Source organism: Eleginops maclovinus, chromosome 22 (assembly GCF_036324505.1).
Source record: "Eleginops maclovinus isolate JMC-PN-2008 ecotype Puerto Natales chromosome 22, JC_Emac_rtc_rv5, whole genome shotgun sequence".
Classification (NCBI taxonomy): domain Eukaryota; kingdom Metazoa; phylum Chordata; class Actinopteri; order Perciformes; family Eleginopidae; genus Eleginops; species Eleginops maclovinus.
The window spans coordinates 8571966-8598383 of record NC_086370.1 but is presented as its reverse complement, the minus strand read 5'-3'; the positions used below and the strand labels follow the sequence as shown (position 1 = coordinate 8598383).

General features: G+C 43.9%; 1 protein-coding gene across 9 annotated transcripts in view; it reads left to right on the top strand.

The window, feature by feature from the left end:
* Window positions 1–1398: 1398 nt before the first annotated feature.
* The window catches only part of fgfr2 (fibroblast growth factor receptor 2), a 40272-nt gene continuing 15252 nt past the window's right edge, over window positions 1399–26418 (top strand). For 4 of the 9 annotated variants that reach the window (XM_063874477.1, XM_063874476.1, XM_063874474.1 and 1 more), the window contains exons 1-8: window positions 1399–2051; window positions 3928–4183; window positions 11993–12250; window positions 12595–12669; window positions 16840–17009; window positions 18875–18998; window positions 23518–23708; window positions 24774–24918. In XM_063874477.1, coding sequence (XP_063730547.1) covers window positions 4003–4183; window positions 11993–12250; window positions 12595–12669; window positions 16840–17009; window positions 18875–18998; window positions 23518–23708; window positions 24774–24918 — 1144 coding nt within the window. In that variant the 5' untranslated portion in view covers window positions 1399–2051; window positions 3928–4002. Of the gene's footprint in view, window positions 2052–3927; window positions 4184–11992; window positions 12251–12594; window positions 12670–16839; window positions 17010–18874; window positions 18999–23517; window positions 23709–23960; window positions 24100–24773; window positions 24919–26418 lie in introns of all 9 variants that reach the window. The other 5 variants (XM_063874481.1, XM_063874479.1, XM_063874478.1 and 2 more) reach the window with 4 other exon arrangements.

Sequence of the window (26418 nt, the reverse complement as noted above, 5' to 3'; positions counted from 1 at the left end):
GTTAGTGCCTCTATTCAAATTGAATAGAAGAGTTTTCCCTCCCTTGTTTAAAAAAAGAGGGCTTCAGCAGTAGAAGTGAGACAAAAATAAAAAAGAAGTCTGGAGATTAGAGTCTTCCAGCCTCCCCTGTGTCTCTTTCAGAGCACTTGAACGGCTGAACCAATGCAGGAGACAGCTTGAAGCAGTGGGGGACGTGTTTCGGGGGGGGGGGGGGGGGGGGGGGCATCCTTCAGTCTCTCTACGTAGCTGTAGACAGATCTGTATATCTGTAAAAAAGTTATGAACTTCTGTTACTAAACTCTGGAACATTGCTTGTATCATCAAAGAACTCCCCCTATTATTCTCTTTTAAACGTACTTCCTTTTTGCTTTAATGTAACTTGCAGAAAACTCTAGAATTAAACTACAAAAAATGGAAACAGCAGTAAATTAAGCACCATTCCATTGGAATATGCTGCCATAAAAGATACATCTTTAACACACCATCTGTCCGAGTAAGTGGCAGTGGACTTTATATAAGGAATTTTAGTGGGCTTACCAAAGTGTCCTTGAGCAAGAGACAAACCTGACAATTGAGTTACACAAGCTGTCTGACTTTGGTGAATGTCACAACCCTCATGCAGCATCTCAGTGGTTTAAAGTAAAGTATTTAGAAACAGGTACTTATAACAATTTTGAGCATTTCCATTTATTGCCACTTGCCACTTAAATACATTTCAAAAGAAAGTATAGCACTGAAGCACATTTACAAATGACTTATTAGATGGCAGATAAAGCATTTCAAACTCCGACATAATATTATTATATCAACTTAAAGAAGGCTCTTTGTGTCTCTATGCATGGGCTGTTGCCTTTTTTTAAAAACATGCACAAACATGGTCTCTCTTTTTAAAGTGTCTCACTTTGAAATAGCAAAAGATGTAGCCCTTTTTTTCAAACGAGTGTCATCGACCTTTCTTCCGTTTTTGATATTTTTATGTAATTTGCAATATTGTTACTACCATGCCTTTTTGTTTGGTGGCTTTATATGTATCATTTTTGGACTCTGTATGATGTCATGCTCTCAGTCTTTAAGTTCATTTAGCTGATCATTCTTCAGTTCTTTTACATTTACTTCCTTGAATTTAATGTATCGTGTGGTGGTTTTATCAAGACAATTATCTGAGCACTTCTTCCAGCGCTGCAGCATCTCCAACCAACCACTGAAATATATATGGATACTTTGTGCGTCTATACACCGTATGTGTGTGTTTGTGTGTCATCTCTTGGCCACAGAGGGGCGTAGTTACACGGGCTGACAGCAGGAGTGGAGCAGCTCTCTGAGGCCGGCAGCGCTGCAGTTTGATGGGCGGAGGAAGGCAGGGCCCAAAGGCACTGCGGCCAGGAAGCAGCTCGAATTACACTGGGGGTGCTTGGGGGGAAATGACACCCACTGAAGTGAAGGAGGAGGGCAGTGTGTGGAGACGTAAGGAGGAGAAAAAACCCCAGTAAACCTGACAAAGCGTCTGAGAAACAGTGCGAGGACTGACGGCGGAAGAACAGAAAGAGACGCGAAAGACGCTCTTTTCACCAGGAGAACGCATACTGATGGATTTTATGACAATTTGCATCGGACAACTACCCCGTTGTACCTTGTAAAACCCCGTTCCAACTCGGTAGTAGCTGCAAACTTTCTTTTTAGTTGACAAGTGCGCTACTCGGGAACACTGGGCATGTTCTGCGCCCTGGAAGAAACTTGGTGACCGGGAGATAAGTTTCTGGAGGACAGCGGTATGGTTTTCCGAGCTGTTTACCAAGGATAACGCGTGTGAACTCGGATTTCTTTGCATGGCATTGGACTACGCTGCCAGTCGGGGTTGGAATATATATCCTCTGATCTGAGTAGATACCGGCTATTTGTGGAATAGTAAACTGAAAAAGGCAGCGCCTCGCAGATTTTTTTTGGTGCATTGTGGAGTTGGAGACATTCCTCCCTCCGGATTCAGCTCATGCTCTCTCCTCCCTTATCTGTGCATGCCAAAACAGAGATCTCCACGATTTTATTCCTCCCTGGTAAGTATTTTCTGTTTACGTGTGAAGCTTCCTCACTATCTCTTCTGTCAAGATATCGGCTGTCATGACAAATAGTCTTGTAAAAATGCCTTTGGGTAGCACTATTGATTCCCAGTTGTATATGCAAAAATCTACATAAAGTTTTTAACTTAATTGTACATACAACCAACATAATGCAATGTGCTTTATTTATGTATTTAAAGTGAAATCAGAGACCCTTGTTTATTTTAGAAACGAGCGACTTTAGGCACCTTGCATCATCACTTTAGGGCCCATTAACAAGTGTCCTGGTTATTTATTACTTTGCTTAATTTTCTACATTGCATTTATGGTGCCAATTATCCCGTGACCGCAGTTGTTTTTCACTGCTTGGTGCCGGAGCCCTAAATCACTGAACAGCTCCAAATGAGCCCCCATTGTGGAAAAAGCCAACTGATTTGAATTTCAATAGGAATTCAATCAGTGCCAAGAAATTTCATTCAAAGCCCGGTTTAAATGAAAGCTGTGGTCATGTATGGAGCCTTCATGTGCCCAAAATGTCATGTTGTCAGCAACTTGCTTTTTCTTTTTTAAGGAGGAGCACATAATATCAACTTTTTAACCCTTTTCTCATTAGTTTGTGTTTTAATTTTTCGATGTATTTATTATTTTACCACCCAGTTCGGTGTGTGGTTATATTTGATAACTGCAGAATCATCCAGTATTTTTGTTATTGTGCTCTAGAGGCTTTTAAAAAATGAATGTGCAAATCTGATTTCTATTCATCCTGCTAAAGTTTCAGACAGCTCAATGGTCGATTGTTGCACTGATTGGTTTACAATTCATTAATAATGCATACACCTAAGCTGTAATTATGCAGAAGTAATTGCTAAATCAAACTGCTGCATACCTCTAATAAAGTTAAATTGTTGGATACATTCATGGATTCACCCTGACATGATGTGCGCAGCCGTCCGCGTCGCGCGTGTACTCCCTGAGGGGTGAATTAAAGAGAAATCAGGTTTGTAGATTGTCTCTAAAAAAAGTGAAACTACATGTGTCCTTGCGGGTAAAAAACGATCGATACGTCCAGCTGGAGCTGAAGGAGCGCAGGGAAGCGTGACTTCTCCAAACCTCCAGAGACACTTCAGCACCGTGGAACCGCAGATGTCTGGCTAAACAGATTGCTGTGTGTGTGCATATACAATACTGCAATATTGCATTTCAATTAAAGCCATACTGTTTTCATAATCAAGTCAAGCAAATGCAATAAGAGCCTCTAACGAATAACATTAACACGAGGGCAGCGGCGCGGGCAACAGGTTTGGTGCATCTGTTGCGCACGGGAATAAACGGCGTCCAGCAAAATGAACCATTGGCTGACCATTTTGTGCCAGGATATTTTCAAATCATATTTCCTTCACTCATCCGTTAAGAACATGTTGCATTATTTATTTGGAAGGAAAACATAGAAGCATTTTGGTTTAATAAGGAGAAAGAACATGAGATTTGTGGAAAATCAAATATTGATAAACTTTAAAAAAGTCTGATCCTTGACTTATATTGCAAAGTATTGTGAGTCAGTGTGACTGCAACCACTGAGACTTGCAGAGCTCGTTATTTGCTTCCCTAAACGCATTTAAATGCATATAATTATAGATATGAAGCCAAGATATATGCAGGTAGGTTGTGTGTTGACTGCTGGTGCCTCACAGCTTTGGTATGTCTGACTGTGGCACGGCTTGTTTGACAGCATTTTGAAGCACTCTATGTTGCTTTCTATGGCTTCATTTTTCTGTGTCACTTTGTCAACAAACAGAGAATGGAGGAAAAATAGTGCTAGACAAGTTCTTAGATACCCTTGCATAAATAACACATTTTCTTTTTTCCCTCTCAGCCCAGGTGATTGGGTGAATTCCACTGAGTGACAGGCCGACCCGGCAGCAGTTGATGGTTGGGCGGACTCCCTCAGATGGGATCAGTGTCCAGGGGGAGGTGGAGAAGGGGGGTATGGGGAGCGCTTGCCCCCACTAACGGGATGGCCTCGTGGGCCTGGCTGCTGGCCGCTGTCCTGCTGTCCTTGCTGACCGTCAGCGTAGCCCGGCCGCCCCTCACCGCCACCAAGGAAGAAGAGGCCACTCTGGAACCTGAAGGTAGGCGGGGGGGGGGGATGGGAACAAAACAGAAAAGGAGAGTGTGAATCAGAATTAAAATCAGAAATACTTTATTTATCCCAAACTGGGAAATGTTTTCATTGGAGCAGCGAAATACAAAAAGAAGAACCATAACAAATAACAAATAATTAGAACTGCAAATAAAAATAAAAATGAGTAAAAATGAGAAATATACAAATGTCTAGGTATTGATGTTCTGTCCAGTTCACAAGAGAGGTGGAGCAGGGAGAAAACATGTGTTTGGTTTGTTTTCAGAGAGCATGGTGGAAGTCTGTCAAGTTGGTTTTCCCCCTTCAACCGGACTTCAGAGTTTTGAGAAATGCTTAGAAATTCCTTCCCTTATCTAATTTAAACATCTATGCTTAACAATCAACGATTAGCCGCCAGCAAAATGAGTGATATTTCGATTTCTACCATTTGAAAGTAACAAAACAACATGTTTCCACTGTCACTTAAACATTTACCATTAGTAAGGGACATTTCTGGCAGACAAAAGGTTTTCATTGGCCATTCTTCCCCCTTCAAACTTTGCTGAAAGTGTCACAAGTACAAAGAAAAGTATTTATTTAAGATTTTGGAGGAAATAAATAAACAAACCAGAGGGGGAAAAAACAAACACAGCATGGCACGCCACTTGTTTTCCTCAGCAGTGAGGTGTGTGATTCACACGTTTTTGTTTGATTTCTCTTGCTGATGTCTATGCTAGTTCAGGGTCTGCATGAGTGTTTAAAGCAGGTTTGTGCCCCCGCGTGGGAGGACATGGGAGAGCTGTGAAGGAGCGTGGGGAGTGTTTATGCTGGCATTTCTCTCATGCCCTGCTGGCCTGGAAAGAAGCAAAAAGAGCAAGGGAAAGGGACAAATTAGTCGACTTAAAGACTTTGGTATGTTTCTTTTAGTTTGTGTAATATTTGGAAGTATTTATTTTGGTAAAACCTTTTGCAAACCTGTTTTGTGAGAGCTTTTTCTTTCTCTTTTGAACCGTCTCTATTTTTTGTCTCCAGTCTGTTCAGAGACTAGCTAATTAGAGTAGTTGTGATGGATGGTAACTTACATTCCAAAGCCTTTTGTTCCTGGGCTTTAATCAGCATGCTAATTGTAAGTTGGGCCAACAACAGAGCATCACTTTTCTTAAGCTACCTCCCCCTATCTCTCTCTCTCACACACACACACACACACACACACACACACACACACACACACACACACACACACACACACACACACACACACACACACACACACACACACACACACACACACACACACACACACACTCTCTCTGTTCCTCATCTTACCCTTTGCCCTAGAGGTCAGGTACTGTCCTACTTACCTTGATGATAGGCCGCAGAGGCTCCGGCTGGTGTTTTTGTTGTTCTGTCGCAGAATGTTTGGCTCCAAGCCGGCTGATTCAAAGCCCCACATGGCCTGGACGTTACGCTACATGGCCACAGAGAGGACAGAGAAAGTTTTCCAGAGTTATACAATCCTCCAGGAAAGGTCTAAGAGGATTTGTGCATATTTGACTTCTCCTTATGATGGAGAGATTACAGCGCGCTGGGCTGTGGTGAAGTCATCTGACTGGAGATTAAGTGGCTAGACCTGGGGGTCACATGATGAGGGATCAACAGGGCACAGAGAACCTGGCCTGCTTATCTGATCCTGATTCAGTTTCCCGGCTGCACATGGCAAACATGGATTTATTTTAACCGCAGCTATGGTGTGATTGAATCAGTGCGTCCCAGTTTCCTGGTGGTTTTATTCCTGGTGGGCAGCTCTGGTGTCACCTGTAGGGGAGATAGATTGGCTGTCCCGCCTCTTCCCTTTTTGCTCTGCTGCATGGGTCACTCCACTGCATGTGTGTAGATCGCATATCAATGTAATCTTTTTAGAGTCCACGCCTGCTTCCCTGGTGGCCTTGTATGTTTGTTTACCTATAGCTGCTGTAAGAGTAGAAGTAGAGCGAGCGCTGGTTAAGGCCTCCACAACAGACCTATTGTTGTCCCTCTAGTCACTCCAGTATGTTTACCTTGTCCAGGCACTCTACATGATTAAAATACTCTGACTAGAGCTGAATAACAATGGTACCAAACACAGCAGGTGTGTGTCTTTACCATTGGTATTCTCTGCCCTCCGGTCTGTTCTGGCCCTCTCTTTGCATATAAAGTGGAATAAATGTGGCACATTGGAATAAAAACTAAGAGTGTGAGTGCAGCAGACAAAAGTCTGGCTTTACTTTTGTGCTCTCCCTGCCAGACTCTGTTCTGCAGCAAAACGCTCCGATCAACGTGGAGGCAAACACTTCAAAAGAGAGTGCTTTAATAAATAAAGGCGACATTATGTTTCAAGGAGGAGTCTGAAGCTCAGACAGAAGCAAGAAAAGGGTGAATGTTAGTCTGAAAGTTTTCTTAATGGTTTTTTGGCACAGTAGGAACATCACTTCTTTCATTTCTGTATTTATTTGCTGCTTGATTAAGACTCTTAATCAAGTTCAGTCGGCCATGTTAAATACAGCAGCAATTTCCTTTATTGCATTAAAAGACATAATAATTATAGACTGCTAATTAATATCATAGTTTTCTGTAGACTCTTATTAGTTGTATGGGAAGCTGGGAATGAGATGCTTATTTTCTGTAACACAGTAGGAGTGCGGTGGTAAAAGAATAAAAGAGTCAGCTGGCCGGTTAATGACACAGTGTGTGTGTGTGTGTGTGTGTGTGTGTGTGTGTGTGTGTGTGTGTGTGTGTGTGTGTGTGTGTGTGTGTGTGTGTGTGTGTGTGTGTGTGTGTGTGTCTATGTGAGTGTGTGTGTGTCCGTGTGTGCGACTGTGACGATGGCAATGGAACTGAACTCTAAACAACCGCAGTGTGTCGGCTGCTGGTGTGAGGGGGGGGGGGGGGGTTTGGGCTGAATATATGGCCTTCCCACAATGACTTTTATTAGCCTGCCGTTGGCCGCAGTTAATCTTGAAGGTTTGAGCGTGTTGGTGGTTGTGTACTGTTATTTGTCTTGGCAGAAAATACCCGGTCACTCAACCGCTCCATTTCACACCTGTTTGATAAGAGGATGGGAAGAGCTGCGATCTGTGCCAGCCTGTGCTTCAGGTCCCTGTGGATTATCAGTGTCGAGAAGGTGCAGGTTTATGGAGGAAAAAACAAACTGGAATCACTGAATAATACTTTTTAAAAAAGAAACTAGATTCAGATTTTTTCCTTAAGGGGGCCCTATTATGCTCTTTGGGGTTTTCCCTTTGCTGTAGTGTGTTTATATACGTTTTTATGCATGTAAATGGTCTGCAAAGGCTAAAATCCCAAAGTTCCCTCCAGAGGGAGTTTCTTTCCCACATACTCCCCCCTGCCTGAAATGCCTCCATTCGACGCCTTTGTTTAATTACGTGACATAGTGACATCACTATGTAATGAAACCTGAAAATTAGCACAATATGGCTCCTTTAAAAAAGTACGCATTATAACCTGATAGTGTTGCACCTGCTGTACTGTTTTTGGAGTTGATTTAGTGCTTAGGATGATCATTTTTGGATTTGTTTTTGTGCAAGGCACTACACCTCAAGCCTAGCTTGGGTGCCAGCCGAATTTAGCCCCGCCCATAACATTTTTGGTCAGGAAGTTTGGTCTGGCTCTGCTCCGTTGGGGAAACATCTATCTCCGATCTTGCGACAGTCGAACCAATCAGATTGCCATGGCGGGCTTTATACGATGGACAGATGATCAACAGGGGCGTAATCGACTACGTCACTAAAGAGCGCTGGGGTTGAATTTGTTTGAAACAAACATGGCTGCCGCTGGAGAGCGAGGATGTTTAGATTCTGCCATCGAGTCTGTTCTACAGGATCTCAACATTGCATTCATTTTGAAAGACGAACAGAGGAACGCGATAAAGGCTTTTATTGATAGAAAAGATGTTTTTGCCGTCCTTCCTACATCAGTTCCGTTGACAACAAGTGTGTCGCTTAATCTACGTCACATACTACGTTGCTCTGATTGGTTGTAGGTCTATCCAATTGAGCGAAGAGGCATTTTTTTCCTGGTTCGGTTGAAACACGCCCCATAATCAAAGCTCTATTTATCAGTTTCAGACTCACTTTCTGAATAGAATCGTGAGTATGACGTAGTCAGGCTACCTCAAGCCTGCTGTAAAGTTAAAACTCTAAGTTAAAGGTTATCTGGTTCTAGTTTCTCCATTATGAGGATGTGCTGTTTTATATCACTGCAAACTGTATATCAGTTTGGACTGTTGGAATTGAACTACATTGAGACATTTGCAGATGCTACCTTGAGTCTTGATAGAAAAAAAAAATGGGCACATTTGTCCATAAATAAACAGAAAATATGTTCATCTCTAGAAGTCAGGCTAGAGAGAGGCTCTACTCTCAGGGTCACTAGAGGTTTGACCTAAGAAGATCTTTTAGAGATAAGGGGGTGGCCCGTGGGTTAAAGGGGTCGGCTGGGGTTCAGGGAATGCCTTGATGAGGGCTGAAAGGCTGGGCTTAGCAGAGGGGGCTGTTGCCATGGATACCAGCAGGAGCCAGCTCCTTTGTCATAATATAAAAAAAGCTAAGGAGGGATTTGAATGTGAAAAGACACTGACATCAGAAAAAAGTGGAGAGACAAAAAAAGGGGAGAAAAGTCCTGGGATTTGACTACGTGAGGAGGATACAGAGGAAAAAGGGAGGGATAAGAAGGGCAGCAGAGATAATGTGATTTGGCAGTGTGTGTGTATGTGTGTGTGTGACTGAGATGGCAGTCATTACATCAAGTCCACCTATCCCATTGTGCAGAACACGACAGGTAGGAGATGGGGGAATGGATTTTCAGTCGAATGTTCTTTTTCTTCGAAGTAAATTCATAAGATCATATTCTTCAGTTGTAAACTTTGCTCTCCCCACTTTGCTGAGATGTGATGGACAGGCAGAGAGAGGAGAATGAGATGTTGGTGAGAAATTGCTGCATTTTGCTGCAGTCACCCGGGCTACGAGTCTAATTATTGTCACACAAAATGGTGTGTGAACGAAGAGATATGGCACAGAGTGGACCGTCTGATTCTATCACACCTGATTTGTAATAGCTGTCGTAAAAAGAAAGAGAGATGGGTTTTGAAATGTGTGCTTCAGGAGAAAAGCGGCAAGATGATAGTGATGATGAAGGGAGGGGAGAGGAAAAAGCAGTTTGATAGAAATCGAGCAAAAGCGTGATCGTGTGTGTGTGAGGTAGAGAGTCTCCAGCACCCCCCTCCCCTCCTGTGGTGCAGAGGCAGATGAAACTTCTGCAGAGATGAAAAATCTGCAGTGAAGTGTTTCAACTCTTCAACTCAGCATGCATCCCTGGACCCTTGCAAACTTTCTTCAAGAGTGAGGAAAGTGTGTGTGTGATACATGCATTTATTAGGGTGCAGAACTATTTTCCCAGAGCGTGTGCAAGGATTCTCAAGGTTTTTAAAGCATCACTGGCTATGCCTTACATGTTCCCATGAAAAATCAGGCATGCTGGAGGTGTCAACAGGTTTTAGCAAGGGTCAGCAGGGTCAGCAGGGGGCGGGGGTGAAAGAGGGTGGGAAGGGGCGAAGGAGAGGGCAAAGCTGAAAGGAAGGTGGAGGAGGGAAGCAGCAGCAACAACAACAAGAGGCGGAGGAGGAGGAGGAGTTGATGGAGGGGGACACATGGACACAGCAGTGATAAGAAAATGATGAAATGACACGTGCATGCTTTCTTAAATCAGACGCACCATTTGGGGAGATTACTTCCCTTGTGCTTATTTTACCTCCTCCCTTCCTCAGACCTCCTTGTGTCTGTATCATCTTTCTATGAAGCACCCTCCCTTTCTCTTCAATGAGCTGATAGACTGTACAGACCCTTTGTGTGTGTGTGTATGTGTGTATGTGTGTATGTGTATGTTCCAGGTGTTGCGTTGCTACGTCAGCTTCTTTGTTTCCCGGTAGTTACGACATCTCTATATTTCTGAAATCCTAAATTAAACAGCATAAGGGAAGCCAGTAATAATGTTAAAGTAAAAGACAGCAGTGTGGAAAACCACGTCGTAAAAAAGGTAACGGAGACAGCTCCCCATCAATCAGTGCAGGAGCTCCACCTTTTATCAGACCACACACTCAGTCCTGGGTGCGGAGGGAGGGGTAATTATTTCCGGATCGAAGGAAAGAGGAAGGGAGAAAAAAAAAGACAATGCAGGAACTGTACCTGTGTATGTCTACTTGCCCAGGGGGGACGTTTAGAGGCTCGCGCACATGCCTCGACCGCTGGCGGAATGACTTTCCCTTCCTGTTGAGGCTAGAGTGTGTGTATACTTTACATTTAACACACACATAGGGCAGGGTAGGTGTGGAATGTTGTTGAAAAGTTGTATCGAGGTACAGGAAAGGTTGCGTGTGCCACCTCCTCTATAATTACACGTATCAGCCTAAGTCGAACTCTACATATTTGTTCATCGCTGGCTTTTCCATTGTTGCTACTTTCTCCTAGCTTTAAATCTTTTTAATCCCTCTTTTCTCTTTCTATTCCCTTCAGAAGAAAAACACAAACACATAGTTTTGGGCATTTTTGTACTGCAATAAAAAGAGCCTGGAATTTTTTTTTTTTCCACTGTGGATGGTTGCAAAGAGTTTGAGAAGACCAAATGTTCACATTAAGTATAAAAGTGTGTGTGTTAAAGTGCGCAACGGCCTTAAGGTAACTGGTATCGACTTGGGTATACATTTCCCCCTTTTCCTTAACATTCAGTCACAGTCTAGATTCTAAAATCCATCCTGATGTAGAGGTACAGGCTCAGCTACGGACATTCAGAATTCCCTTTGATATATTGGACATTCACCTCCGCCTCTCCGTGCAGTTGTACAAGTCTGAGGACACGGTGTACACACATGCTCACAGGCGGACTTGGATTTTGTCCCAGAAGTGAAGGTTTTATGCACTTTGGAGTAGACAAGAGTTTCTTGCTCTCCGCCTTGGCCGGCGGACAGTGGTTGTAGATCCTCCATGGCCATGTCATGAAAAAGAAGGAAAAAGGGAGAGATAAAGATGGAAAACCAACTACAGCCATGTCAAGGTTTTTCGAAGCTTGTGCGCAGAGTGAAAATCAAACTTAACGGCAAATTAGAGAGCGCCTCCTCTTTTCCCTTTTCTCCCTTCCCCTGCCTGACACTAGCTTCCATCCCAGCTTTCTGGCTGCTTTCTCTTCTGACGGACAGACATGCTGGAGAATTATCTTGTGTTTTTTAGGCTGCAGAGATCTGATCTGCACCTACTCACTCACAGACACTGGCTGCTTGGCATCTCTGCTAAAAGGAATGGGTGGTGGTGGTGGTTTGGGGGGGGGGGGGGCTGTTTGTCAACAGAGTAATGTCCAATTCTCACCTGCCCGCAAGGCGTCGATTGTTTTTCTTGCCTGTACACACGCTGCTTTAGCCGTTACTGCATGCTCTGGATCTATATACACCAATCACACTGACTGCACTCATGATAACAGAACAACCGTATTTTCTAACGGGTCCATTTCAAATGACGATGTGAGATTGTGGTAAAGACATGTTGGTGTTACGGTTTAAAAATAAAAAATGGGTCTCCTCTTCTCTGTATTGCTCCTCCTGCATAAGTTGATTGAAGTGCATCCATTTGGGGTTTATGTGGTGTTTTTGTTTCTTACACTATGGCTTGTTTCTTTCCTCTCCCACCTCTCTTTCCTCCTTTTTGTGCACCCTCTTCCTCCTCCAATCTATCCTTTGCCCCCCTCCTCCTCCTCACTCCCTCCATTCGCTCTGCAGAGGCCTCGAACAAATACCAAATTTCTAAGCCCACGGTGTGTTCAGTGCACCCGGGGGACTTGCTGAAGCTGAGCTGCCCTCTGCCACAGACGGGGACCATCACCTGGACCAAAGATGGCAGCTCTCTCGGCATCAACAATCGCACGGTGATAGAGCAGGAGGTGCTGCAAATCCGTGATGCCACGGCCAAGGACTCGGGCCTGTACACCTGCACCAGCATGGGCAAAGACACGGTCTGCTTCATAGTGAATGTCACAGGTGAGTCAGGGAGAAGCTAGGTCAGGATGGGACAGGGACTTTGGAGATTTAGTGATGGACTGAGCTTGGGTGAGTCCAGGAAGTGGCCATGGAGCAGGGATGAAGAGCTTGAATTTTGTTCCTTCTGAACAACCCTAAGGTGTAGTGTGTGTGTGTGTGTGTGTGTGTGTGTGCAAATACAGCAGCATACAAACTGATTTATCAAACAAAAGCCTCACTTTAGCATCTTCTTTTGTTGTGCCAACTTGCGACAAAGCGGCTGCATGAACATTTGTGCATGCGATACTTTACGTGTGTGCATGCGGGTTGCGAGGGGTGGCAGTAACCGTGGTTACTCTGTGCAGATGCCATCTCGTCGGGGGATGATGAGGACGATACAGAGCGATCGGAGGACACTGGGGCTGACGGAGAGCAGTTAAGTAAGTATGGGAGGAATGAAAAGAGGGATGAAAGAGTAAACTATGCGCTCCCTTTCCCCATCAACTCCCATAGAGTAGGTGCACTTGAGCAAGGCACAGAAAGCAACAGAAGCCAGTACACTTTACACAGTCAGCATGTTGTTTCATGTATGATGATTAAAAAATGCTACATTAAAGTGCCTGCTTTTTCTCATAGATAAGACTTATGTTCAACCAGCGGAGACATATGATAAGTTGGCAACTCTTTGGATCAAGAAGAAATTTCAGTTTTCGGCCTCTGAAATATGAAAACTTCCTGCTTTACTGTATTTGATATCATATTAAAGTAAATATCTGTGGCAAAACTACACACTTTATATGCATCCTAGGACTTTTTAACAGGAAAGGACCTTAGACACCATTTTCTGACGTTTTATTGACCACATTATTGCATAATAAATTAATCTACAACTATTGGCAGATAAAAAAAATAATCGTTAGTTGCAGCACTACTTCTGGAATGCTGATTGGGATAGTCAAACACTAACAAAGACTTAATCCCTAAGTGCAATAATCTATTAAGCTCTGACAGTGTTTATTAGCACATTTCCGAGGCTGATTCAGGCAGAGGAGAAAGTGGATGGTCTCTATTCGTCTGTAACTGTGAGGAGACAGCTGTTAGCAAAGCCTAAACTCCTGTCAGCTCTGCCTTGCACCCAAATCTCTGCTATTCTATATCTCAGCATTCCTGTCTGTGCTTAAACTCCGAGATTTTCAGAGTCCGTGTTGGATGGTGTGTGTGTCTCTCCAGGGAATACTGAGATTCCTGACATTCCTCAGCTAGTGTCCCTCAGGTAGTCTGGCCTCATGGAGCCAGTCAGTCAGCTGGGCTCATCCATTATGAAAGACAACCCATCTGGACTCAGTTACCCACCTGATGGGCCTGTGTAAATTTGTATGAGAAAGAGAAAGTTTTTTAACAAAGTTTTCCTTTGTGTTGTTGAGTACCTGGGGTAGCAATGTGGTAATGAAGCCATGTGCACACATACATGCAGACATACACTCTGTAAAGCTGAGGGCTTCCACATCTTGTTAAAATTCTGCACACGCACTGCGTCTCACTGTGAGTCCTCCTCCTCTACTTTTGGGCTGACTGTAATTGCCTGAAATCCATTAAATATGGGGAGAGAGAGAGAAACTCTGCAAGAGGAAAAAAAATGGGGGAGAGGGAAAAGATCCAGCCATTCTGGTGGTAATAAGCAGTTTGAAAACAAAGGGAAAGCTGTTCTGGCAAAATAGTGGCATTTTCTCACCGTGTGTGTTTTGAAAATTCAAAACCGAGATTATTATTAAGAGGAAGGGGGGGAGAGAAGGAAAAAAAGAGGGGGGGGGGGGGGGTTGTTGTTGGATCAGTACCAGCACTTCTCTGAGCCTGGCCGAGGCACCCAGGACTGGAGCGAGGGAGGAGTGTAGGCGTGGGAGGGAAAGAGAGCGGAGAGTGCGGGGTGTAGCTTTATATTTGTGGCTTTTCCTTTTTTTCTTCTTCTGGAACTCTCAGAATGGGTTGGGCATCGGGCCACGGCAAAACAGAGCATTTTCATTGGACTTTGTATAGAAAATTGAAAAAAAAAAGCCAGCCCAGAGTGTTTGTCCACTGTTGCATTAGGTAGTGTTATGGAAGGACATATGGAAGAGCTTTTATAGGGATCGGTGTGGGGATCTTAGGGTCAGCGTGAGGTTAAAGAGCCACGTGGAGCCTTACTTTCCCATGGTTGTAACAAAGTCTCCCACTGAGGACTTTGCTCATCGTTGTTTACATCATCAAGGATTCAACAGTTGTTTTTCTGTTTATAGTTGCACAGTAGAATTTTCATGGAAGACCAAATCTATCTCACAAGCATAGTTTCAGATAAAAACTTAAACTTAATGCATGCAGCTTAAGCACAGAGTTCTTTACTGTTAATGAATAAGTATGAGATCTTCACTGATGTCCTGTTGTGGCTACTGAAGTGAAAAAAAACAATCTATTAAAAAAGCATTCAATTTTATGGCCCCTGTTGGGAAGCAAATAATTGATTTCTTTTTTAAAGTCATAATATTTTGGGGTAAAAACATTATTTTAAGATGAAGGCATCATTTCTGTAAAGTCGTAAAAATGTTACAAAGGTTACAAAAACCTTTTATTGCACTGAGCATCCATTACTCACACAGCCTTACACAAAGGGTAACAGGGTCATTTATGAACATGCAAAACGTTTGCCAAAGTTTGAACAGTTATGGTTACTTCACAACAGTGATTTCAGCATTTTAAAATGTTGTCTAATCTTAACTCGCTTGTTTATGGTGGGTGCGACTCAATTGGAAAGTGTTGATGTCACATATTTCTTGAAACTAAGCAGGACTTCGAGGAGTACTTGATATTGGATTTATCTGATCAAATAAATATTTGTTGTTTGTTGGCAGATGAAATTTAATTTTGTCTTTATACATTTGGATTAGCTAAAAAGAAGGCACATAGTCTGTTGATTTCCAAAGATTGGCCCTAAATGGCTTTGTTGTATAGTCACCATAAAGATGAGGCTACCACAACCTAACAAGAAAATTCAATATTGCAATACCACTTCAGGTCAGTGATGGATTGAGCTCTCCGGAAGAACAAAAAAAAGTCTTGACTCACAGAGCAGGAGTTCGATAACCTCAGCTCACCCCAGGCCAGCTTAGGATAAACAGCCGTGAGTGGAGATCCGGATGCACAGGGCTTTGGGGGGAGGCGGGGGTTCCTGGAGTCCGCAGCAGTTGGGCCAGTGAGAGTTTGGCTTCATCTGGAGAGAGGTCTGGGGGTCGTATTGTTTGAAGTGCTGCCCCTCCGGACGGAGAGCATGGGAAACAGCACCGCTCACCTTTCATGTCCCAACCTCATCATCCGACCCCGGCTGGCAGTTTGGGGTCAGAGGTCGTTTTGGAGAGACGGTCTCGCAATGGGCCGGTCTCCACCTAATCTGTCTCTGTCTGACCGGACGGAGTGATGACAGGGAGAGCGACTGGAGAGAAATGGAAGGGGTGGTCGAGAGGTGAAGATGCAGGAAGTGAGGCGCAGATAGTGAGAGTGAGAAGGAGGAAGAAGAAAGAGCAATGACTAAATATAGTTGGAGCACTTAACCGTATTCAGGAAGGAAGAGCCCTGTTTACTGACTTTACTCTCCAAGTATGTGCGACTTGTCCGGTGCTGCGTGCCAGAGAAAATGATGGGAGGTGTCTGATAGTATGCAGATTGAAAAGAGAGTGGAGGGAAATTTTCTCCTGGGACATAAACTCATGTTTGAGGTTCATACTAGTGTCAGTAGTGGCCTTATCAGTGGGTATTCCCTCTGTTGCCAATGATTCTGCCGTATGAAGAGGAAGTGATGGTGTAAAAGGCCGTTTTGGTTATTTGAGTTTTTCTTCCCCTCTGAGCCCCATCTGCTTAGGCAATCACGCTCCCAGGTGCAGAGAAAGAGGGAGGACAGGGGGCTTGGAGGGAAAATCCAGCTGACTGAGGGACAGAAATTGGGAGAAAATAGGGATCCCGAGATTGGACAGAACATGAGTAAGGTGACAGATTGCAGTAGGAGAATTGGTTGATAATATCTGGACAAAGAGAGTTGAGAACTCTGAAATCCTTCTTTAAACAGGACTTTCATTTTCTCCCTGATGGCCCATAATGGTTTTCGAAATGTGATAAGCCCCGCCGTCCATATCTAGCAAAGTGACAGGCAGATAAACAGGCGAGCTATGGTAATTGGAGGAAGTGGAAGGAGTAAAAAAAGCCTGTAAGTGGAATGAGATGAAATTGAATGTGATGGTCTAGTTACCCTCTTGGAAACGCCCAGCCACATTCCCCACTCAGAGCTGATGTTTTTCCCCCCTCTGCAACACCCCGCCGAGCCTACAGGGAAAGTTTGTGTTTTTATTTAACTGTGTGAGTGTGGAGCTCTGGGTTGTGTTATATCAGCCAGTGTTGCCAAGTAAAGGGGGGTGGGGTCGGGGGGGTCTCTGGGAGTGTTAGGAATGGTTCAGGTTTGGCTGCTCTGCAGTCACGCTTCCATGTATATCTGCCTTAGCCAGTCCAAGGACCTGCAGCCAAAACTGTTAAAACTGAAGACATGATTAATGAAATCTCACCCTGACTGAACAACTGTTCTCTGGTCGCAGGCGCTCCGTATTGGACCTCGTCAGCAAAGATGGAGAAGAAGCTGCATGCGGTGCCAGCTGCCAACACAGTCAAGTTCCGCTGTGCTGCAGGAGGCGTCCCCAGGCCTAAGCTGCGTTGGCTCAAAAACAGCAGGCCTTTCCGCCAAGAGGACCGCATGGGAGGGTATAAGGTAGGATAAACAGTAATACATCATACTTTTTATTACAACTCACTGCCTTCTCTTGCTTCTTTTTCTTGCCTTGCTGTACTTTTTTGAATGTATTTACAACTGGGGACGTCGAGTCTCCTACTTCCACAATCTTCCTACGTCTGTCCTTTCACCCCTTTTCCACCCTTGACTGGAGAGACGGGAGGAGACAGAGGAAACGAGTGCAGGGTTTCTGGTGTGAAATTGGAATTGCTCATCCGTGCGCCTCCTCTCGCCAGGATACTTTGCAGAGGCTCTCACTGTAACTTGAAATGGTTCTTTACCCCTAACAATTAGAAACTTAAGCCCGGGACTTAAGGGTTAAATGCCCCCAGACAGTAACGTATAGAGGAGGTAGGTAGCATCAGGGTTGAACTGAATTGAGAATGCTGAGGTAACTCAATCAGGGAGAACAGGTCCCACTGGCTTTGGCTGTAGGATGTGATTCTATTGTTATGAAACATGATTTAAAAACACTAGTGCGGAGCAGGTTAAAGTTTAAACTGAAGGAGGTTGATGTATTCACACTCTCTGTTTGTAACATTCTACGTTAAAAGACTTCAAATTAAAACTATAAATAAACTCCAATGCATTGCCTAATTTATGGAGGGAGGGCCATCTGGAGGAACATGATAATGACATGATGTCAGTAGTCCACATAAATGAGTACGACTCTCTATACTGTGGTTCCTTGTGAAGTTTTCTATCGCCTTAGTACTGTTTTGGAAAATAAAGCTGTCTAAGTTGATTTATTTGTGCTGAAAATACCTGATTCTGTATGTCATGGGAAAGTAAAGCTAGTGCGCTTATGTTTTATTTCCTCTTTGTATAAAAAAAAGCCTGAAATCAGCTTCAACCAGTCTAATGTGATGAATTCCTCCCCTGTGACAAAGTCTATTTGGATTGCATTTGATTTGTCTCTCTCTTTTTATCTCTCTAAGCAAATAGCATTTTAGTGAATATGCTATAGTCATATTTGTAGTTTTAATTTACAGTTCAGTCAGGCAGTTATAAAATTAATTTAAGACAAGATCCAGTGATGCTGAACACGCCTGAGGTTCCTGGTTAATGACTGGTGCTTTATGAGGAAACACATCCCCCTGCCAGGAAAGTCTAGAGCACATTATGTTGATGAACCTTCTCATTGGCTTTCAGCATACACATTACAAGCGTAGACAAAAAACAGGCCACTGCGTGACGGAAATGATACAGTCAGGCTGTCAGATACACTGTGGGCAGCTCATTTCTCGGTTTTTGTCAACACATGTTGGACAAAAGCTGTACCTGAGCCCAGCCCTGTGGCATAATCTTTCCTTTGTGTGTTATGTAGGCCTGTACAAGCAGTGGCTACAGTCTCTGTGCAGCGTGCAGATGGAAGCGCTATTGTTAGCTCACACCTGTGTATTCAACACGGGAGTAAAACTTATTTTTCCAAACAATGAATGAATGAGAAAACTGTCTCAGACTTCAAGGTGGAGTTTACCACCAAAGAAAACAGGGACAGACTGAAGAAAACATGGGGGGCTTTGATAGGTGTTTTCGTTGGCAAAACAATTTTACACTACTCAATTTTAAATATTTTTGTCTGCTTTTCAGAAATCCAAAACTAATGTGAGATATGTAAGGATATTATTTCCAGTTGACGGATCTTGCTGGTATAAATGAAAAGGGGGAATCAGCCTGTCATCAGCCTCAATTTTGTATTTCCAACTGCTGTATTTCACTCTTCTGACTGAATCTCAGTCATTTCTTTTTTTAATGTCACCTACATTTTTGTGTGTGTATTTGTGTAATGTGTATCAATGAGTGTGTGAGTGTAATAAGAAACCCCTGCCTCTTGTTCCCAGGTGCGTAGCCAGCACTGGACCCTGATCATGGAGAGCGTGGTTCCATCGGACAAGGGCAACTACACATGCCTGGTAGAGAATGAGTTCGGAGCCATCAACCACACCTACACCCTGGACGTAGTGGGTCAGTACCACACACAAAAATACACTCAAGCTTAGAGTACTGTGAGACTAATGAAGGCAAGCTGGAGGAATGGTGGGAGGGGAGGCAAGCAGAAAGAGTTCTCACAGTGGATAATGTGTGTGTGTGTGTGTGTGTGTGTGTGTGTGTGTGTGTGTGTGTGTGTGTGTGTGTGTGTGTGTGTGTGTGTGTGTGTGTGTGTGTGTGTGTGTGTGTGTGTGTGTGTGTGTGTGTGTGTGTGTGTGTGTGTGTGTGTGTGCGTGTGTGTGTGTGCGTGTGCGTGTGTGCGTGTGCGTGTATGTGTGCACATGCTATTTCATCACCCAGGTGCACTCTGGATGCAGGTGCAGGTCAAGAAAAGCTGCCAAGTGTGTGGATTACAATGTGGTCATTATATGATATTAAAAATATCTCTTTTTAATTGCAAATCCTACTTTTATGATGGTATGATGTGTTTATGATGTCCAATTAGGTTATATGTATTAGGTAGGCTTATAACAAGCACCGGCTTTGTAGTTGTTTTGCTCTCTGTGCCTATCATGCATCCTAACCAGCAAAAAAATAATAGTAACCAGTTTGCCTAAAATTAACATTTTAAACTACTTTAAATTGAAGAAATATATCCTCTGAAAATTGTTGACAGTAAACATCGTAAGCAACAAGGAAATCGTTTCTGGGGAAAAGCACATTGTTTTCCAGTATTTTAAATGCAATTGTTCATGCTTTGAGCATCACAGCCTTGGTTAGCAAAGCAAACTGTTATGTATTGCTCAACACCACAAAATGAAAGTAGAAAGATATGTTAATTGTTGGATGAACAGACCCTTGAAAGGGGCCCTATTATGCTTATCTTGTTTGGGATTCCATTTCCTGTAGTGCATTATATAGGTTCTGTGCATTCAAATGGTGTAAAAAGGTTTAAATCCCAAAGTTCACGCCATTGCGAGATTTTCTCCCACACTCCCCCCCCACCTCCATTGCAGTCCTTTTCATGAAATAGTGACATTGCTATGTAACACTCAAGCTTCTATTGGCTAGCACTCCAACACATTTTACATAATAGGTTAAGGGGCAGGATGTCTCTAAGCGTTTGACAAGTGACAACAGAGCAGGCTAGTTTACCAATCAGAGCAGGCTTTTCTCTGGTTTCAGACAGAGGGTGAAAAGAGGTGCTGCAGCACAGGCAGAATGAGAAAAATGATGATTAGACATTAAAATATGGAGACATGTTACAGTAGATACACTAAATACAAATATGAACCTGAAAACGAACGAGCATAACAGGTCCCCTTTAAGGTTTGCTGAGGTATGATGAGGACTTAAAGCGGTTGCTGGTGATCCTCGTCAGGACAATGTGCTGACACACAATCAGCACAATACAGCGAGTTCAGACCCAACTCAGTCAACCCCTCACTGTAACCTTTGGAGCACAAATTTTCTACTCATTTGTAGAATCGATGGACAGCAAGGACAACAAGCGGAGTGGGATAAGGATAGTAAATCCATGTGTGGCTTGTGAAAGAGTGTACGGCAACTTTGCCCTAAATTGATGCTCCTGATCTTTTGGCCTCAATCGAACCGCAATACAAGCTATTAGTACACTGTGAAGTTTATCTGACTCAGTTGTTCTTTTAGAGAGGCTGGTCAATAATCCGTAGATAAACATGCAACTGTCTGATGGTCAGTCCATATCTGTGTCTGTATGTATAATTATTGTCCTCGAGAGACATGATGTAATTACACATTTCACCGTATCCATGGTTATAAGGAATATTATTTTCATTATATCAGATTGAGATTGAATACCTGAGGGTTTTTAACAATATGAGCATAAGGGCATACAAAACACATAAAGGTCCATGCACATGCTACCCAACTCTGGCCCCCTGCTCCGCTCCTGCATTTAGCTAAAGCTGTCCTTCAGACTGCATATTTCTGTTTTTGTTCTGTTTTATTGCACAGCAGTAAACCCCCTCCACGTCTGGCTCCACAGCCGCTGCCCCCTGCAACCTCTTGCTTCATTTTCCTCTATTATAGCACGGTGGACAGAGGGAGGAGAGGGGGAGAGAGAGAAAAGGAGGGGAAACAGAGACAGAAAAGGCTGCTCTTATCAGTCTTTGTTTTTACCCAAATGACCTGCAGGATCAGCTATTTAAACGGAACCAGTCCTTTCTGGTTCAAACAGGCCTCTGGAGAAAGGGCCACAGTCAACACAGCTCAGTGGCCATGCGGCACTTTGTTGGTAACCCCATGCCATCCCGTGCCATGCCGTGTTCTCTTCCTGTACCCCGCCCTGACCCTTAATGCCCCATGTGCCAAGCCACCAGGTTACCCAGAGTTCACCGGTCTCGCATGGCACACCCTGGAATACCCCTTGCCCCTCTCCTCCTATTTCTTTTTGCCTCCCTCCCATTGTGGCTGCCATCAAATTTCTCTCCACTAATGACTTAATTGATAAATGGATTCAGTTTTAAAACGGGTCACTACATATTGGTCACTGCAAAACATAAAACAGCACAGCTCAGTCTGCACTTTCATTTGATTTGATATCTGCATTGGTGGATGAAGTACTTAGATTCTTCACAACAATATTTCATAATCTCAACTGCAGAATTATCAGCAATAGACATTTTTGAAATCCTTAAATACTATTTATTTTTTCCCCATCATCCTTTGTGTATTCCCTGCTAACTGCATCCTCCTTGTGTGAGGTTAATAGGCCATAAAGAAGTTTCTCTGCCCACACAGATGCACCCACCACACGATATCCCCTTTATATAATTTAAGCAAGAATTGCTCCACAAAATTGTATTGTTTTGGGGTTTCTCCATAATCACGATGTGGCCCATTTTATCGCTGAAAACCCATTCTGTCATTTGGTCTGAGGTGAACACAGCTCTGAATGCTCCAGCTAACATTTAGGTCAAATATAATAAAAGTTAGAATGCATGTCTACTGGTCTACATGTGTTTTTCCGCATGAAATGTACATCATGCCAGAAACTTTGGGCTGTTTGCTGTCAGACTGATTTAAGCCCATCACCTCTATTTGCGGGGGAAAGATCGAGAGGGTGAGGAGGCTTGTGAAGGATTGCCCTAGGAAAGTGCAAGAAGGGGGAGGGAGGGAGGAGGGGTGGGAATCATCTGATCTGATATATTTCAGTAAAATGGAGCATAGCGACGGACATTTGTCTCTGCCTGCTAATTTCTGCGCTCTCCATCTGTTGATCCCTCCCATCACCCACCCTCCTTATTCTCCATTTTAGCCCTCCTTCTTAAAAACCCAGCCTCTAAACTTCTTCACAGCGCCTCACCCTCTGACCATCCCCCCCTGACCCACCCCCGACCTTCTACACACTCACTGCACCTACCTTAAGGCTTTGTTTTGAAAAGGCTCTGCAGCGCCCCAGGCTTAGTGATGTCATTTTGTGAGAGTGTCTCTGATACGCTATGTGTGTGTGTGTGTGTGTGTGTGTGTGTGTGTGTGTGTGTGTGTGTGTGTGTGTGTGTGTGTGTGTGTGTGTGTGTGTGTGTGTGTGTGTGTGTGTGTGTGTGTGTGTGCGTGTAGTGGCAGCGGGTGGTTACTGTCAGTGTGGGGGTTGGTGGGCTCCTCAGTATAGTTGTGAGGGCCGGGTAGTTGTTTGAAAGGGGGCATTGTTCAACAGGTCTCGCTCTGTTTGGATTCGCAGGCCAAATGTTTGCGGTGTTAAAGAATGGAGATAGCTGGGGTGCTACAGAGGTGTTTCACTTTCCAAGACTGACACGTAGTTTTGCTTAACCCTCTACCCACGTGCAACAAATACACCCTACTCTATGGAAGTCCTCCCCCAGCTGAGTTCTTTATCTATTTTTGATGAGTGAGTTAGTGCCTCTTTGTTTTTTTTGCAAAGCCTTAAAATGCAGAGGAGATAAGAGTGAGGCAGGGCAGTCAGGATCATATCTGTAAGGGTTGATAGGAAACATTTACACTCGTAGTACGTGAAGTTCTGCTTTTGCAAATATAAACTAGACTTCATGTTTCTGAAAGGGAAATAACACCTGTTTTTTTGTTAGACACATCATTAGCCTTTAAAATTATTGTTTGTGCTATACAATTACTGTTAAAGTATCAAACCATCCGAGGAAATGAACGTATTCAGAACCTTTGCCTTTGAACAAGCATTAGGGCTCCCAAAACGTTCAAATGTCACAATATATAGTTAAAGTTTGAGTGTCATTAAAGTCATTCCCAGGCTGCAATGACATTCATAGATGCTTGAGCTTAAGTACGACCCGGAAACACAAACCAATCAGAATAGGCTTTTTTGGGAAAGGTGCGCAAAAGGATAGGTGCTAAAACTGAGTGTTTTGTAAAGAGGGTAAATACAGCTATGTTCAGACAGAGAGAACAAGAAAAAATAATGAGTCTTCTCAACATTAAAGCTTGGAAAAAGGTTTCAGAAATCTGAGTACAAGTGTGAACAATGAAAATAAGTAGTGAGAAAAAACAAGCCTAAATCAAGCCTTCCACTCCATATTAACAGAACGGTCCCCTCATCGACCGATTCTCCAGGCGGGTCTTCCGGCCAACACCACTGTAAACGTCGGGGAGGACGCCCGCTTCGTCTGCAAGGTCTACAGCGACGCCCAACCTCACATCCAGTGGCTCAAACACATCACTCAGAACGGTAGTCGCTACGGCCCCGACGGACACCCCTATGTCCGAGTGTTAAAGGTACATTCCCACACTTCCTCTTTTAGATTTTGTTCTGTTGATTATAGTTCCTCCTTTTTTGTTCTTGGTGTATTTCCAGATGTTGCAGGGGTTTTTGATAAAAAGTCATGAAAGGAACTAATAATTACATTTCCTTCCTTATTAAAGTGATAGGTGTTTTCCATGCTGGCTATCGTGGTGATTCCAGAAATACAGTAACTGTAGTCATGATGTTTTTGTCTGATTTTACAAGTATGTGTGTGTGGATTGCAGCGTTCAGGCATTAACAGCTCAGACGTGGAGATGCTCACCCTCACCAACGTGACGGAGGCGGATGCTGGGGAGTATATCTGTAAAGTCTCCAATTATATAGGCGAGGCCAACCAGACAGGCTGGCTCACAGTTGTCCCAGGTAACCTTTGAGACCTGATCCCCACCTTACCTCCCTCCCTCCCTCCCTCCCACTCCCGGTGTGGTTTCCTGGGCTCCATCCGTGACCTGCTGTGCTGTGGTGGTCCTTCTGGTGGTCTCTTGGTGCTCCTGGGGCTCACATCCCTTTCTCTCCCTTAATGGGACATCCTTGTGTTTCAGCTGCTCCCTCCACTGCTGTGACTGGTGCAGTCATGGAAGCACTGGTGTATACCTAGACACTGAAATTACAGTCACAGCTAGCATGTCAAGATGCTGTACGGTGTTGCAGCACAGTGCTCTCCATGCAATCTGTGTTTGTGTTGTTGCATGTGTCAAGTCCAGTTATGGATTAGACTTCTATTAGCAGGTTTTATTGGTGAAGGGAGTCTTTTTGGTTATTGTTTTTTTGGGTGTATTTCTGTTTTGGTTCTATCTATCTGTTTCTGTGTTTATGAAACCTCCTCCTCCTCACCCCAACATCCGTTGCTATAGATGGGACCTCGCAGATGGACGCCATCCAGTTCCTCTTGTTTCTCTCTTGGTGTTTTGGGTCTGACTTTTTTTTTCTCTCCTCCCCATTTCCGCTTTCCTCCCCCCCCTCCTCTGCTCTGATCTTCTTCCCGCTCTTTCTTCTTTGACACCTCCCCATTTTCCTCCTGTTCTTCTTCTCCCCAGACGGCAGGTGTTAACACCACAGATAAGGAGATAGAAGTTCTCTACTTACCCAATGTAACATTTGGAGATGCTGGGGAGTATACGTGCTTGGCGGGTAATTCTATTGGGATCTCCTATCACACTGCTTGGTTGACGGTGCTTCCAGGTATATACACTCGTGTACTGTCCTCTCTTTTCCTTCTCTTAGCCTTTTTGATTATTCCATTACAATGACCTCTGCGGAAGGCAAGTCCTCCCTCCGGGGTCCGAGGCACACAGCTCAAATATTAGATTACTGCCATGAACCTGCACGGTCAACATCCAAGACAATGAAACATAAGAGCAGGGTGCATATATTCTAAAATATTATCTGGATTGGCGAGCTGTTGAAAGCTCAGAGCAGATAAGGGGGTAGTTAGCAGACGACTTATTATAACTCTGAGACGGAAGTGGAGCTCCCAGAGCGGCTCGAGTGTCTCCGGACTCCAAAAGCAGGGGAGGGTTTGTTGCCCGCCTTTCTCTTTTCCTTCTATCTCTCCCCTTGCACCTTGGGAAAAGTCTTTCAGTGCCACATTTTTGTTCTGCATGCAAGATAAAGTGTTTATTTTTACGCCTTAAAAGCTTTCTTTAGCCATTCCCTGGCTCTGATAATTGGCTTCTTTAAAGATCTTTATTTCATCTTGAAATAAAGATCGAAAGGTAAAGCTCAACATTCACTCAAAGTTGGCTTGGCTTTCTCAATTATCAGGGCCAACCCTCTCCGGCTCTACACATGGAATGACTCATGTGTGTGAATGTTTGTGTGTTCTAATTTATCAACTTGTTTTATCCTATTTCTGTCCGTTGCTGTATGTCAGACCCTGTAATTATGCATATCAAAGGATCAAATACATACAACTTAGTGACTGCAAGTTCATTTCAGGCTAAGTTGAAACATTTTCTGCTCAAGTTGTAGCTTAAAGCAGGCCGGGCATAACATTTGAGTGATGAGACTCTCTTAATGTCGTACGCAGACAATGGTTTTGTTTTGTCTGTAAACAATACAGCGTAATGATCACAGGCGAGCTATTTCCTGTGGGACTACTATTTAATATTTATTGCCCTTGATTTGCTCTGTCTGCACTGATGGCGCCTTCGAGGCTGCGGCGTCTGTGTGTGCACTGTAGCTTTTGGACCGGCAGATACAAGGCAGACAGAAGAAAGGTTCCTAGATGAAGCTTTACCTCCAGCTGGCTTCTTGGTTGGTTGGTTGGCTGTGCTGCACAAGGGCCTTGTTTGTGGTCTGGAAGGCTATGTATTATGGAATAGTCAATTTCTACAGCACACACACAGACACATGCAACCTCGGACCATTTCCTCGACAGGAAGTTGAGGCCATATACAACCACGAAGGACACCGCTGTCCCTTGTTTGCGATCTGAAGTGAAGCGCGTATTGTTCCGGCGAGCGTGGGTGTGTGTTTGTTCTCGCGTGTCCCCAACATTAGCGCAGACACATGCAGGCCTGGTTGTTCTGGCTGAGTCAAAATGTTCAATCTGTTAAATCCCTGAGTGTTGGTTTGAAAAAAAACTGTGTGCGTGCTGTTACTCAGGGAAGAAGCGCAAGAGTAGGATTCAGAAAAATCATTTCTGTTTAGTTTGCCTGCCGATTGTGATTACATTAACGC